We start from the raw sequence: 16,282 nt of genomic DNA on the forward strand, positions 1-16,282 counted from the left end.
AATGCATTTGCAAGCTGCTTTTGCAAAGCCAGCTCAATGCAGCTGAAGGCTGTTCTTTTACCATCTTTTTCCCATGTGCTTTACCTTAATATTCTCTGTATGACTTTAAAGAGTTTGATCCTTGTCTCTTTTATTGCTAAAGGGAGGAACTGTGCTGCTTTTATTGGTGCATGTGTTGTATCACATATTTTTATTGCAAATATCTTTTAAAATGTCTCAGGGGGATTTCAGCCTTGGATTGACAGGGAGAGCTGTGGCAAGCTGTCTTCCATGAGCTTGCATTCTCTTAAGGGCCACTTGTCCCTTGACCCAAGCAGCCATGGCAGTCAGTGGGTTGGGTTTTGTTAGACGCTCCCAGGCTGACATTCTTTCCCCAGAAGTAATCCATGAAACTTGTAATATGAAAACATGTCTACAAGATCTCCAAACAGGGCAAGAAGAAACAATGACAGAAAAAAAAATCCTTACTTTCTGCAACAATAGAGAAGTTTCCCAGAATAATGCAAGACACTTTTGGCAGCACAAAAGAATTAAACAGTCCATATTGAGATGAAAATACAATGTTAAACTGTAGAACAGTGGTGCTTGAAAAAAAATCTTGCTGATAGAGTATTGCTTAATGATTCCACAGTCAATAAATATTCCCTGTGAAAAGACATAGGCCCCCAAAATGCTGTTACTCAGTGAAATAGCTCATTCACAGCAAAACCACACAGGGTTTATTGTTGCTGGGTTTTGCTTTTTCTGAGTTCTGCATTTTTGGCTGCCTGCATACTGATCAGATGTAATGCTGAATTTTTACTCTTTGTTTTTTCTCCGCTTGCCTAACAAGTGTTACCAAAGGGTGATGCTCTTGTTTTCTCTTTCGTGCCTCGAAGCAGTCATTATTTCTTAAAGAAGTACCCTCGTTCTCTTTGTCAGTGCTGTCCTATTGTCAGTGTTGTCTCATGTGTGTTTTTGTTCCTGGGCGACTTGTGGGTACAATTTACCGTGTTTAGAGGGTAATTCAGAGAAAATTGCTTAGGTTGACACTGGATAACTGATTTGCAGTATCTTCAAGTATTAGGACACTTGATGTGCAGGCCATAGTCAAAATTCTGCTTGGACATTTTTGGCAAAACAAAAGAGTTTTCTATGCAGGCAGAGTAATTTTGATTATCAAGTGATGTTAAAATGAAATTAAATATTCTATGAGCTTTCTGCCTCAGGTTTGGTTGTGCTTTACTGAACCACATTTAAAATTTAAAACAGATGTCATTTGTTATTATAATCCCTTAAATGCTTAGTGAAGATGTTGAACATAAAATAATTTTAAACAGATGGCTTGAATTACAAAAGCCACTTCAGTGCAAGAGCAAGTGGAAGTACTGTAGTTGCAGTTTCATTGTCTGGCGGAGCATATTATGCTCAATAGAGAAAGGAAATGAAATTTCGGAAAGGAGAAAAACGGACCTGATCATCATCCCACTTCTATTCATAGTATGATTATATGATGAAGTCAAGATGAGGATTTTGGGTTTCCTGCGTTTAAGTAGTATGTAAAGATATGAGAGAGAGTTACTCTGAGACCGAGTGGTAAATCTCTTGTATAAATTAATTTGTGCAGTCAATAGGTCTATGTGCTGTGACAACAAGAATGACTTGATTGCCTTTCTTGACTAGTGTCTAGATTTTTTTAAAAATCTGAATTAGTAACAGAATAGAGTAGAAACTTCTAGTACCATCTTAGATGATGTATAACTGCCATACCATGCAAACTACTGCCGCTTAGACCACACAACTCCCGCTTTGCTCCCCTCCCCTAAGCAAAAGGATCATTTTTTTACGTACAGACAAATTGTACTGTCACCACTTTGACAGTTTAAATTACAAAATACACAACACTGTTTAGTTGAAAAATGTATTCCTCAGCCAGAAACTTAGTAGAAATTCCTGTCTATTTCTTTTTTTCTATGAAAGATACTTACCAAGGCCATTGATGCTTATTGAAAATGCATTTCCGATGGATTTTCTTCATCTTAACCAACAGACTTGACAGTATTACTGAAACATGGTCTCTCTAAAAGAAATGAATAATGTATCTTGAGTTCCTTGTCTTGACACTTTATTATCCTTAAAAAAAATATTCCTGCCAATGGGGAGTATTCCATGTAGTATTTTGTGTATGTTTTATTGCATATTTGAAGAAAGAAAAATATAAAAGGGAAACGTTACATTTCTCACAAAGAACTATATTGTATTGCAGTACAAGTGTGGTTTTCTTTGCCTTATAAATAATGCCGAGAGATTATAACCTGAGGAATGCAGCTTAGATGTTGATTACTTTGGGGAAATGGAGGCTGCACTTAATTATGTCAGCCTTCCTGTTAGGCACTGAGGGACCTGATCCATCCTGGGGCTATGGGTGTGGGTTCTGTGGTGTGAGTGAAAAAAAAGAAGGGGGGGGAAGACTTGTCAGCAAGTTATGGATCTACTTGAAAAGAAGGAAGAGCTCATGTGAAATAAACTGTCTGCTTCTTGTCCCTGATAGTTGGGCTTACGTGGCTCATTGCAGCTGTCTTGCTTCCCTACCATTGCCACAGTCTGGGTGTTTTGGTCCTTACGCTGATGTGACTGCTAGTGAGAAACTTCCAGCTAATAGGGGGATTTATGTATTGTTTTGATAGATACGCGTATGAAGAAAGAGGGGGTCTCTTCACCCCTTCTGCTGCCAGCCAGGAGCTGAACTTTCTGCCTGAGGATTCTAAAAAAAAAAAAAAAAAAAAAAAAAAAAAACCACCAACCTCTAATCTGTGCAAACACTCTATTCTGGAAAAATAGTTAATTGCAGTCAGGAGGTCCTTGCTGCTTTTCTTTCTTTTAATCTCCTAGACTTTAAGAAAGGTGTCTGCTGGTTCTCACATCTTGTCTCTCAGAATGATTGCTCCCCTGCATCTGCTTGCTCTTTTCTCTCTCATGTACAGCATCCAATAAAGTCAGATCTGAAGTCTGCTGAAGGCCCAGCGGAGCCAGGGCAGTGCTAATTTTCTACTTGCTGTGTTCATGTGGACAACTCGTATTTAACAGGCAGTGAGTAGCTTGGTGGATCTTTAGTACTTTTCTGTCAAGGATCCGAAAAGGGTCTTTATTTAAGAATCCATGTAAACTTTGTGTCGTTGGGTCCAAATTGTTTGAACAAGAAGTACCTTACTGACATACTGGAGGCTGGACAGTATCATGGGCTCTGTATTTAGTTTAGGAGGTGGTCACGGGAGGAGAAAAAATGTAGAAAGAAAAGAATAAATCTGAGTCTGGTACATAGTTTATTAGTTGGGCTGAGTCTATAGAGGAGGTGAATTTTCTGTTTGATCTGTATTATAACAAGTGATATGTTTGGATGGGCAGTAAGAAATGCCTTATGACAAATAGGTTGCAACATGCCTCTCTGTTATCTACTAGACTAGAAGCTTCTTTCTTTCCTCTTGGTGTGATAGACAATGGCTTAATAGAATTCAGTAGAATAATGCAGTCAGGATTTGGGCAAAGCTCACCTTTTGCTTTGTTAAAGTAAGGACTGTGGGAGGTAGCGCACTAAGTCACTTGCTAAAGATTGGCTGGGAAAGTATCAGAGGACACAAAAATGCTGAGATATCTTAGGCTTAAGCTTTCTTGACAGAAAGATGTAAGATATATTTTCAAGTGACAGTTTGTTTATCCACTTTTTGGATGGCCAGGCACCTGTGGGTGGAGACATTTTTGCACTAGTAATAAATACTTAGATCTGCCTCCTTGTCCTCCAAAGTGAAAAGGTGTGTGTGTTTAATACTTTTCTATTTTTCTTCTCTTGACAGGCTGTGGCTTTTGCTTGTTCTTATAAGCTAGCGCTTAATCCACTTTTTTCCTTTTATCCTTGTTATTTCTTCCTTTTAGCGTGCCTTGCGAGATTTCTGCCTTGAATTGTGAAGCACCATGCTCTACCGAGAAATTTGCTCATAATGACCTCTGTAATGGAGGGGGGAGAAGAAAACTAAAGCACTTTTTTTTTTTTTTCCCTTTATGTGGTATCCAATAGAAGCTGGATTTCATTTTTGTATCTCATGTGAGATACAGAGAAATAGTATATAGATAAGCATGTTTCCTGCTAGGGCAGATGCATACACAGTGCTCGTTGTGCTTTCTCTGTGCCTACAAGGCATGAAACACTATAGGTTTGAGGGGTGTCTGAGCACCCAGACTTTACTGGGTTAGCTGATCTCTCCTCTTCCCAGCCAGAAATGCATGCCAGAAGGCTGCTGGCACCAAGGAGTTTGATACTGATGCTTCCATTTGCAGGTCCTCCTGATACTGACAGACCTGTCAGAACACCTACAAGTTCAGCCTCTGGTTCCCACATTGGACCTGCAGGTTCAGACTGGCTTTTGAACCACCCTGTCAAATGGTGATGCAAAAGCACAATGGGTGAAGAAAAGAGGAGTGGTAAGAGATCTCTCTATGACAGAGGACTTGGATAAGTAAGATCTGTATGTTTTCAAATTTAGAGGTACTGTCAACCAGTTTCAGCTGTTCCTGCACTTGTTGTGTGTGGAGGCTGTGTTGACTGCTAAGTGACATCCCTCTGTGGACTTGCAGTCTGAGACCTTCCATTGCATCTTTGAGAACACAGATCAACTGATGATTCCACTCCTCTTGGAAATGGGTGGGGGGAAAAAAGGTGTAATGCTAGAGCATATCATAGGCAGAAAAAACCCAGATGTCCCAGGAGATCTACACTGAGGTTTTTCCACAAATCTTGTTTTTCTTAAATCTCCTTTCTCTCACTCATGAAGATCATGTCCGGCAGTATTTAGCTTTCCCTCTCCATATTGATGGCCCCTCATGCAAGAGTACAATGAAGAAAAGATGATGACAAATATCCTATTTATACTTGAAGTGAAAGATACTAATCTTTTCTGTTCGTGCCAGAAATGGTTGTAGCTGCAATTACACAGCACAAACGTTGCTTAGCATTTATCCCTCTTTTCTGTGGAGGTCCATTCACAAATCCCAGAGGTCCTTCTGTCTTTTATCTTCACATTCTTCCTTGATGGTTTACCGTTCATGGTTCAGTGGTCCATGGTAAATCAGCTTTAATAGGAGGATACCAGGGGATGGATGGCTGCTCCAAGAAGAGATGTTTTTTCTCTGTTGCCTTGGCATCCATTGAACTAATGAATCTTCATATCAAGTAGCTAAAATGCGCGGACAAAATTATCTTGTTCTGCAGCAGAATGAAAGGTAGTAGCCCATCCTAGATTTAAAAAGCTTAAATACCTGCAAATATGAATTCAAGTGACTTTGGCATTCCCAATTAGGGAAGAGGGTTGTCCTCCAATTTTAGGACATATGTTCTAATACTTGAAATCCAAGAGTTTACAATTAACTGTTGGTAGCGAAATGCTGGTGGTCTGGCCTTGTCAGCTCTGTTGGTCTTAACTTGGATTGTAGCTGAGGTGACTGCTTTCCCTCTCTCTCTAGGAGGATTTAAAGCACCCTAATTTTTCTTACCAGTGTAGGTACAAACTGAAGAAGACTTCTGAATGGTACCTCTGATGCTCTTTTTTATTTCTTTGCCTTCCTGTCTTTGCTGGCTTTTTTAGTTAAAAGAACTGTGTGAAGTACCAGTTGGTAGCAATTCAGCCGAGAAATGAACCAGTATCAACCAAGACCTGTTTCTGCACAGCAATGGATCACTCAGACAAGCTTTTTCTCAAAATGCAAACTGGTTTTTATACAGGAAAGAGCCATTTCAGCCTGTTGTTCAACTGTCTTCCACCCCCATCTGTCTTAGACCGTGGTACTTTTAAGTTCAGAGAGGTCTAGTGAAGGCGTTTCTTTGACAGGGAATATTTTACTTCATTAATATCTGAATCTGTTTGTTTCCAGATGTGACTGCTTGTTGGGTGTCTGATAAGGAATTTTGTATTATCTCGATTACTCTTTTATCTGCAGTAGGGTGGCTCAGAACCTGGTCTGTACATATGGTGGTTGTGGTGCCTGTCACAGGCAGCATGCCTGGGGGACCCCTCTGGCTGTCTTCAGTCTCTGGGAAAAGCTTTCTAGAAATTAACGTGCCCATTTTCATTCATGTTACCATGTTACCTTTTTGGCAAACTAATGTTTCCACATCGTGGGTGAAAACAGAAACTTAACTCTGGATTCAAGGACCCAAGCCTTGCCCTGAGTGTCGTCTCCCTTTGAGAGGGAGGAGATGAGAGGACTAATGTGCACAGATGTTCCTTTCTGATAACAGTCTTATTGCTCTGCTTTGTCAGATCTCTCCCGCTGGCCCCTTTCAGCTGTTAGAGAACAGGATCTCTATAAGAAATGTCATCCCTGCGCCTGCTTGCTTTTCTTTTGCCCTTCTCGATAGTCAAACGTGTATTGCAGGCTGAGAAGAAATGGGGGTGTGCTCCAAGTGTTATGGCGTGCGTTGAGAGGAGCTGACATTGAGATGCGACTGGACCTGTGGAAAGTTGGGTCCAAAAAAGTCTTGGTCTTGGGTGTTTGTCCTAGAGGGGTTCGTTTTGGAAGTCCCAGAGAAGCTCAAGCAGTGATAAAGACCTTTCTTTTCCCCTGAAAACCAGTTACTGGAAATATTTGGGGTTTTTTTCTTCCATGATACTTTGTATGTTTGAAGAGAAATCAGCTGTTTTAAATGAACCTTAGGCACTTCAGGCTGGCAATGACCAAGTTTAGTTGTAATGATCAAAATGAAAAGGTGTAGGAGGTCACTGGTGTCTCTCTAGAATTGCTGTTGACTGTATTTAAACTTTGTTCTTTGAGTTGGAGAGTTCTTTAACCACAGACCAGAGCTCATTTGCAACACCTTGCCCTATGGCGTAGTAGTTTGAAAGCAGGACTGCTGTTAGGAGAGGGTACCGAGTGCTATTCTGGCATTCAGCTGAGATGCAGTTAGGAGCTTTCCTAACACTTTATACCTGTGGGAAGGTATTTGTAAGCCTGAGGATAGGATGCTTTTCACAATGTTATGTCACAGTGATGACGCACAAAGTCATGCATTAAAGGAGCAACGTAAGCTAAGCTAGAGGCAGAAGAAGCAGGTGCAAGGGACGTGGCAGAAGTAGGGGCTCTGGAAGCTGCCTGTCTTGAAATCATCTGATGGTGATGAGCAGTTGGATATATTGTGCCCGGATGAATAGTCTAATGTAATGTAGTCAAACTGTGGTTGCAAAAGAAAGTCTGGTTTTTGTTGGGTTTTTTTGTTTTGTTTTTTTTTTTATTCTGTAGATCATTATAGTCTAAGACAGCATTAAATTTGAATTGTGTTGATTGCACTCTTTGCTGCAAGCAAGGGCTCAGGCCTGGGGAGAGTTAAAGCAAAGAGAAATAGCTAGTGCTGAAAACAGATTAGGTTACTAATACTTTAATTAGAAGAATTTAGAATATGTTAAGCTATAGAACTGTAGCACTGGGAGTATACAACAGCAAGTATCTGATTGAAGTAACTGCTTTGTTTAGTAGGGTGTTTAGTCTCATCAGTTTAAGGCATGAAATAGCTTGGATTCTCTTATCAAACACAACAACATCAAAAGAAAAAGCCCTATGGAAAACAAAACTGATTGAATAAAATGAGTTCCAGCATTCAACTTAATGGTATTTCTGTGACTGTGGTTTCATGTGTTTAAATTCATGCAGGAACCCTGAGTTCTTAAAAATAAAAAATAAACTGATATTTACAAATGTTCCAAGTCTGTCTTGGAATCTAACTTGTAGATGTAGAAGCGTGTAAGTTCCTGATCAATGAAAAGTTTTTGTTTGATCGCTTAAGCGTGACTACTAGATGTTTCTTTGAAATGTTGTACTTGGTTGTCTTGATCTTGTTATGTGGTTTTCCTTCCAAATCTCTAAAATGAGAAATCACTATGTTAATGTTTCTGATTAGGATTGGCATTGTTGCATCTGTGTTTCAGTAGGGAAAATGCGTGGAATTGGAAGTTATGGTTAAGTTGCATACAGATCTGAATTTTTCTTTGGATTAGTAAATAATAATGTATATTAACTTTAAAATCTTCTTTTTTTTTAGTGTGTGGGTTTTTTTCTCTGGTTTTCCTGTCCCTTTAAAAATTTTATTGTAAAAACTGTCTTTCTGTTTTGATCAGAGTTAAGGTTATGTGGTAGTGAAGCCTTTTTCTTTATTTGATAAGAATAATAGTCTTACCGTGTGGTGGCTGGCTGTGTCTGACCAGCTGCTGGAATTCTGTAAGGAGCAAGATAAACTCAATATATTGTCATTTAGAAGCACTAACTAGATTCTGAAACAAAGAGTTTGTTTTAGAGAGAGGTGTGTATTTACATAGGTAATTGAATATCTGAACCTTCCAGGCTGTTAGGAACATCTGTTTCTAAATCGGTGAGTGGAGGTGTTGTTTTGTTAAGGTTGATAATCAGCTAATATTTAAATAACTAAATTAGCAGCCTGGACAACACCAGTAGTACTTTGTCAGAACTGTCATTCAGGCTCAGATCCCACACTTACTTGAGTACACATACATTACATTGAGTACACATACATTATGTATATTTGCGTTGCCTTCAGTAGGCATCATATGAACCCCTCAGTACATGTGGCAGACACGTACATTTCCAGTGTACCTGTTACCAAGCATACTTGTATCTCTAACCTGACTTCAGAGGATCGCAGGGCTGCAAACACATTCAGAAAAGGAGTATCATTATCCATGAAACATAATCCTTTGGCTGTTGTGCTTGTGTCACCTGTTTTAGAAGAGGAACAGTGTTCTGCACTCAGCAAAGCATCTTTATTCCTTTAAAAGAAGTTTTCTGTTTCTAGACAGAATATAATGAGACCAGAATTGATAGTAAGCTTAGAAAAAGCAACTTTGGATGGATGTTTGGTATAGGATGGCTTTCCTGAGCTGTCTTTGGCTTGCGTTTGCCTGAACAGACCTCAACACTGTCATGCAAACAGCCAGCAGAGGGTAGTATGTTCATGGAGACATTGCATTGTCTGAGTCTTCTGTCACTGATGTAGGTAACAAAAACCTGCTGAATATCAGACAAACTGGCTTGATTCAGTGGTCTTTTGAAGCCATCTGGTGCCCTACAAAACACCAAAGATGAGCTGCTGAGACATAATGACTATCTGAAAGTCTGAATTAGCCATTCAGTGACTTTTGACGAAAACTTCTGGGGAAAAAGCTTGTTGGAAGCAGAGATTGATCACGGATCCTGTGTAATGACTGTGGTTATGGCACTCCCATTCTATAACAAATTAAATGAATGTTGATTCTGATAAGTCTCATCTGCCTAACTTTATTTTTCTCACTCTCTCTCAGTGTTGGACTTTGCCTTGCCAGCCTGCTGCCACCATGGGTATACCGGTCTTCATACTCGCTGGCCTCCTTGTGCATTGTGTGTTCTTGGTCTCCATTTTTGACATCTACTTCAGCTCTCCCCTGGTTCACGGTATGACTCCTCAGCAGACTCCACTGCCACCTCCGGCAAAACGTCTTGTACTCTTCGTTGCTGACGGTCTGCGGGCAGATTCGCTGTATGAATTGAACAGCAATGGTACGCCCCGAGCACCTTACCTGCGGTGAGTCCATCTGAAAACGCTACTGATCCAGAAGATTTCGCTTCTGGAGGCAGCTCTATGTAATGTTGAAAAGAGAATAAGAGGAACAGCAGCAACTGTGGTAGCTTGAGTACTGCCTTCCCTCTGCCTTTGAAGTAACAAACTTGCAGAGTTACACTCCACAGAAATGCATGAATTTGAGTTGGTGTCCCTCGTTGTCAGTAAAGCTGCTAAACCATGAACCGAGTAAATTGAGTCAATATTGTCCTCTGAAAACTACAGCTCGCCAGTAATTGAGAGGAGTGTGAACTTTCTGTGTTTACATCAGCATGGTATCAATTCTGAAGCCTAACAAAGTCGTTAACTTAAACTGCTTCCTGGATGTTCAGTTTAGGAGTAGTAGTTCATTAACGTGCTTGTCTTCTAATTCTAAGCTACTGATGAAGCTTTTTAAGGAGTGATTAAAAAAGATGGCCCGAATGGATCTAACAGCAGGCTGCCACTTCCTATTTGTTCCACCCTTCCTGCATGTGTGACCCTGCTGCCTCCCTTGTGCTCTCTATTGTGTGTCTGATTGCTTAATGGAATGATTTGGTTTAAGATTGTGAAAAACTAATCATGCCAAGAAAGTGTTAAAGGTCATATCCTTGAGTGCTTAAAACTAATTTTCAGTGACCTTCCCTCTTTCCTTATATCAAGATAATTATTTGATCATAAGACAAATAATTTCTTAAACTAAAAAAAGTAGACAGTATTAAATAAGACTACTTTTGTGTAATAGCACTGGTCAATTATCTGAAGGTGTTAGAGCATTTGCAGTCTGCTATAGAAATCTGAGGAGCCCTTGCCAGCTTATATGGTATTACTTGTACCTGCTTCTTCTGTTATTAGTGTTTTTGTAAGGTGCTGTGTTCCACTGTCAGATGTCTGCCACATCAGTGTGATTTTTCCATGTTGTCTTTTAGCAGTGAACTTCACACTTCCTCCAGAGCACTTCCATCTCTTAGCAGTAAAACTGTTGGTCTTTTGCACTGTCAACAAGGTGTGAATGCTGTAATGGCCCCATCGCTAGGAGCAGTGGTGGGTAGCGGCTAGGAGAGAGTTATAATGGGTATTTTTGCTGTTAAGTGGTTTGAGTTTTTCAGTTTCAGCCATTCAGCATTATTGTACCTATCTAAAAATAAAAAGTTAAACCGTGTATTAGCTTGTCCAGTGTTGGGATGTCTGCACTTCTGCTGTCTCTGCTATACCTTGTTTGTGGAGTTATGGACTTTCTATTTCAAAACCTGTAAAAGTAAAACACTGTCACCTGATCTGAAAGTATTGGGTGAATGGAGGGAGAAAACTGCCTTGTAATAAGCAAAGATGCTGGTAGGTCACTAAGTGGCATAGAATGCTAGTAGAGGTTTGAAATGCAATCTGTATTTCTCTCGTCTTTCATCCCGCATATGAATATGTGCGTGTGCATATACATATATGTGTGTGAGCATGTATATGTGAGAGCTGATGAAAAGAAAAAGCACGTGGCATTGTTGTGCCTTCTGAAAGGTGGAGGGCCAGGCAGTCCAGGGCATATCTTTGGCTCTATTACATATACTGCTACAATTTCAAAGTTTTATTACCGAACCTTTGAGTTACACAACTTCCATAAGTTAGCCTTGTAAATGGATTGATAAGATCAGATGTTGGTTGCTGGAAGTTTTTCCTGTTTTATTCTGCCAAGTTATTGCTGTCTGAGCTTTCCTTTTTCAATAATATTAATCCAAAGTATATACAATTTAATATAAAGTTTACTTTTTTGCACATTCATTCCTAAGTGCCAAGTGTTCGGTCACTTATCTGCTTTATAGTAGCAAGCAATCTAACAGCCAGATTACTTGTCTCATCCAGGTGGAGCACTTTGGCAACTACTGTGTTGTTAATGAGGAAAAATTATCTTTAAATGAGCAAGAACCATTCTTGTAGCAATGTGCTATAAATAGAAGCAAAGTTTTAGTAGGTACATAAAATTAATAATAAACATCCATTAGGCTTGGAGCAAATTGCTGGCTGATATATGCCAAGTGCCTAGTCTTTTTTCTTAGAAATATTATTGAAAAATCTGTTTTTCATCAGTGTTGTGATAGCTGTGAGGAATGGTAGGTGGTCTGAATTGCTGTAGTGGTGGTAGGGATTTTGGGGGAGATGGTTTTTCTTTGCCTGTCATGTTTCAGCTGTATCACTATATCATATTCAGATTCATCGTCTCTATTATGGGTAGCTAATGTTTATACTGTCAAGAAAATTAATTTTTTTAAATGATCCTTCTGAGTAAAAGGCTTTGAAATAATTCAAAATAGCTAAATGAATTGTGAACAGGTAAATGACAATATCTGGCAATATTTTTTTTACTGCTTGGTATGTGTTATTGCTGACTTCAGATCCTGTGATCCAGCCCAACAAAATCAAAGGTAAAGGATTACTTTCTGATTCAATAAAAATCAAATTCTAATTAAAACAGTCTCCTACCTGTTGTGACAATGAATTGTGAGGAGGGCCAAAAGTGTTTTATTTTTGTCTTAAATCTTCCACTGATGCTAGTGCAATACATTTTTATCAGTCTCCAGTGACAATAACTTAGAAACTGCGTTAAGTGATACTTAAATCCTTTTTTCAAATTAGTACGTTTTTCAATACAACTTGTCTTAAAACCTAGCTGAGATGAGAGCTAGGAATAACATGTCAGAGTGCCGTATCACCTTTTACATTTTTCATTGTAATATTTGGCTATTCCAAATAGTCCTGTGAGCTTTCAAGTAGGCCTGAGAATGTGAGGTTAAGATGAGTTAAAAAACAAGCAAACTGTGAATCCTGCAAGCTTGGAGTAGGGCCTGAAATTTTAGATTGTGGTTTGGTTCTTATTTCATTATATTTAGGGCTGAGTGTACAGGTCTTGTAATTAACAGTTGTGTAAAGTCTCCAAAGCATGAATTTAGAATCTACTAGGGCTAAAACACATCCATTAAAAATACAGCAAATTTTGTAGCTTATATAATGAATAACAAAAATACAATTTCCTGGTAGGTTTGACTCTTAAAAACTGTTTTGAATTTGTTCAGAAGATTCTGCAGCTTTTTTCCTAAACTTTACTCTTAGGTATGTCCTGGTGTGTTGTGTTTTTCTTTTCTTTCTCCCCTTGCTCTGACAGTGGGCAGTGAATCTTTCTCTTCTTCCAGAAGATGGAGACAAGAAAACAGCATATGGTAACGCTCACTGCTTGCTCTCCGACAGGCTCCAGCTGTTCATGTCTTCAGCAGACAAGAGTAGTTTATGAGGCTGTTTCTTAAACTTGGGCTTTGTCCTCTATTTTCTTTGCTTTTTATCTGTTACAACTGTTGTATGTGCATAATCCCTAGACAATTTATGTGTTTTTGCATATGTGGTGAGAAGGTATTCTCCTTCACTTCGGGGTAACTGCAAAAGATACAAGGTTTACTTATATTTTCTCCATGTTGCTGAAATGATTTGCATGTTAGATTTATGTGGTTTTTAAATTCTCTTGATGCTGGCTTCCAATATCCAGCACAAATAAAGGCAGACATGGTCACAAGAACTAATTATAATCGAGCATATTTAACGAATAAGAGAAGATAGAACTAGACACTTTCCAGCTCAATGGAAAGAACAAAGACAAGTAACACCAGGCAGAAACAATCTGTTGGGGGGGGGGAAAGTAAGCTATAGCAGAAAGCAGCAGAAAAAAAATAGCATGTTAATTCGAAGTGTATTAGAACGCCAGCTAAACTCATCTGTTTGCAGTGCTGATGGGCAACAATAGTAATGTTCTCTGTGGGGTGTTATAATATAGAACTACTTGCAGGTTAATGTTCTGCTTGTTTTGCTGCACAGCAGGCGGTAGTGAAAATCTGTTTTAGTCTGGGTTGGTTTTTTTTGCATTTCCTACCTCACATCTACTGGTCGCTCTTTTTATCTGCAATTCATTGTACTTTCAAAAAGTCATAAGCATTAACTGCCTTGTATCCTGTTTTCAGGAGTATTCTGGAGAATAATGGCAGCTGGGGAATCTCTCACACCCGGGTCCCAACAGAATCCAGGCCAGGACATGTTGCGCTCATAGCTGGATTTTATGAAGATGTCAGTGCAGTTGCTAAAGGTATGCCAGTCCTAAAGCTTTGAACACTGTCCTCCAAAATCAGGTCTTTCACTGATGTGCTGGGCTTCTAGATTGCTGATAAATGCCTGCGTAGTGGTTTGTTTACCAAGATTGCATGGAAAAGAATAATTTTGGATGTATTTCCTGCTCTTAATACCGATAACTATGAAAATAGCTTACGTAAGTTAATATTTGGTAGCATGGTAAAAATCAGCATGCTGAGTCTAAAAGCAAAAGAACCTTATGGAATATGATCTCTTAATGTAACAGAGTTTTTAATTATCATTTGGGATGTAATGGGAGATGGCTAACTAGATGTCACAACGAAGAAGCGAACTGCAGTGTCTTAGCTAAACCGTTGCTAGGATGAGTTGGAGAATCAGTAGCAAAATAAATCAAAAACCCCAACTGTGTGTTTTGTGCAGAGCTAGCTGGATGTGTTACTGCACGCTTGGCGTTAATAATGTGGAACAAGCCTTTGCATTACTGACTTGGTCGTTTTTCTTGTGGTCCTCTGCCTTCCCCCAGGCTTCCAGGCCTGAGCACTTGTAATGTTGTGGGTTGGTTTTGGACAGAGGAGGTAAGAGGAATTACTTGGTCTTGTCCGTGTTCCTAATGAAAAGGTTCTTCCTTCTGACATCTGCTACAAATGCAGGATTGGCAGGAATTGCCGTTAAGAGCATCTTTTGATATTTCTGTCAGCTGCCTTGTCATGGACACAGAATATCTTGAAGGTTTTATTGTGATGAGGTGGAACATGATGGCTGGAAATACGATATATTAGTATGTAATTTATTGCCTAAAATGCCAAAAGCTGAGTTCAGACAACAGGGGATTTAGAATTCAGGAGAATTTTAGCTGTTTTGAAGGTAAACCAGCTGTGTGTTTTGTCTGTTTGAATCCTTGCATAATGAGATTGGTTTAGGTTTTCATCTCACTTCTTAATGAATGGGGGACTAATTGCAAATAGAGGTTGAAATGGAAGTAAAACAGAGACTCAAAAAGTGGAGTTCATTGTGAAGTGATTTAAGGGAAACTTTAAAAAAAAAAAAACAAAAACAAAAAACACCAAAAGCACAACAACAAACATTTTGCATAGACTTAGCACAGTCTTAGCAGTCAATGAGACCTACTGGCAACCCCATTTAAATCCAGGTGTGTTTGTTTAACAGGATGGAAGGAGAATCCAGTGGAATTTGACTCTGTTTTCAACGAAAGTAAATATACTTGGGGCTGGGGAAGCCCAGATATTTTGCCAATGTTTGCAAAAGGTAAGGTGAAATTTTATGAATCTTCAGCACATAATTATCAAGTAGTAAAATAGAGACACTTAAAATCTGTGAGTTAAAGAAGGTAAATAGAATATTTCCAGTTTGTATATTTGCATATACCGGCTTTCTAGTTTGTAAATTCAAGACCAGGTAGAGAAAAAGCAAGCTTTTAAAGAGGATATCCCCATTTATTATTCATCCATTTAAGTGGGTCTTACCTAATTCTATCAGCATACTAAATGAAACACACCCTTAGTTAAAAGGACCTAGTATTTTTTTCTTTGGTTGAGGTTTACAGCTCTTGTTTGCAAGCCTGCAGCTGGGGTTTTTCTTCCTCTGCGTGCAGCTCCCAGTGAGTCAGGTGATAGAACTGCAGCCATGCTTTTTAAGTATCTGAGCTGGAGAAGTAGCTTATTGTGGGTTATCCTGCTTCTACTCCAGAATAATAATGTGTAAAGGAGAAGAACTTTATGCAAGTAGGAGCTGCCTGGTATTGTTCCTGAAGGTGAGGTCTTTTCGCCATGGTGTGCAGCGTGTTAAAATCTTGTCAGCCACGTGCAATTGGTCTTTCAGCATGCAGAGATTGCTGAGCAACACTTCAAACATTTAAAGAGTCTCCAAGTTTAATTTTGTTTTTGTTCTTGGAAGAATGAGGGCATATACACCCTTTCCCATAATCTCAGAGTAAAACAGACTGAAGGGAAAAGGAGACAAGATAGCAGATATGCTGCTGTTCTGGTCTAGGTATTGGCATTGACACATCAGAAAAGTGTGATAGGCAAGATAGGAGTAGAATCTAACATTGCTTTTGAAAAAGTATACATCATATTTCTTATGATGATTCTTGAACTTTTTCTGACCTCCAGTCTCTTCCTCCTCCTCCTGATATTCCCCGCACATGTCCCTCTTTTCTGTTTTTTGCTTCATCCTTTATGGTAAACTGTAAAAATATCTCCTGATAATTTCCCATGACCTCAGATTACAGTTTGTATTTGGGAATATTGTGATGGTGTCTGGGCAGAGGAGAAAGGTAGTACATTGCCCTTGCACAGCTTATTTACATTTTTGGAGATATGTTCTTGGGAAAATATTTGGGGAATTCAAGAATTTCCCAGAGCCCAGTCCTTCTACTAGTTTTGTTTGAGTAAGAACATAAGCACAGGACTTGGAAGCAGCTTTGATGTTATCTGGAGGGATGTGCAAGAGTAATACCATACTGTTGCTGTGTCTTTCAATATGGCTTGTTCTGAGTGGCGTCAACAATGGGGCTCTCTTTTGCAGGGG

The 16,282-nt window shown here is 39.3% G+C and overlaps 1 protein-coding gene across 2 annotated transcripts in view; it reads left to right on the top strand.

Moving 5' to 3' along the window:
- Nucleotides 1-16,282, top strand: part of PIGN (phosphatidylinositol glycan anchor biosynthesis class N) — a 109,547-nt gene that overhangs the window by 6,488 nt on the left and 86,777 nt on the right. The window contains exons 1-4 of one of the 2 annotated variants that reach the window (XM_063326065.1): nt 4,376-4,455; nt 9,336-9,595; nt 13,606-13,727; nt 14,900-14,998. In XM_063326065.1, the coding sequence (XP_063182135.1) occupies nt 9,369-9,595; nt 13,606-13,727; nt 14,900-14,998 (448 nt within the window). In that variant the 5' untranslated portion in view covers nt 4,376-4,455; nt 9,336-9,368. Of the gene's footprint in view, nt 1-4,375; nt 4,456-9,335; nt 9,596-13,605; nt 13,728-14,899; nt 14,999-16,282 lie in introns of those variants that run through there. The other variant, XM_063326064.1, reaches the window with a different exon arrangement.

The sequence above is a fragment of the Chroicocephalus ridibundus genome, chromosome 2, assembly GCF_963924245.1.
Source record: "Chroicocephalus ridibundus chromosome 2, bChrRid1.1, whole genome shotgun sequence".
NCBI classification, from domain to species: domain Eukaryota; kingdom Metazoa; phylum Chordata; class Aves; order Charadriiformes; family Laridae; genus Chroicocephalus; species Chroicocephalus ridibundus.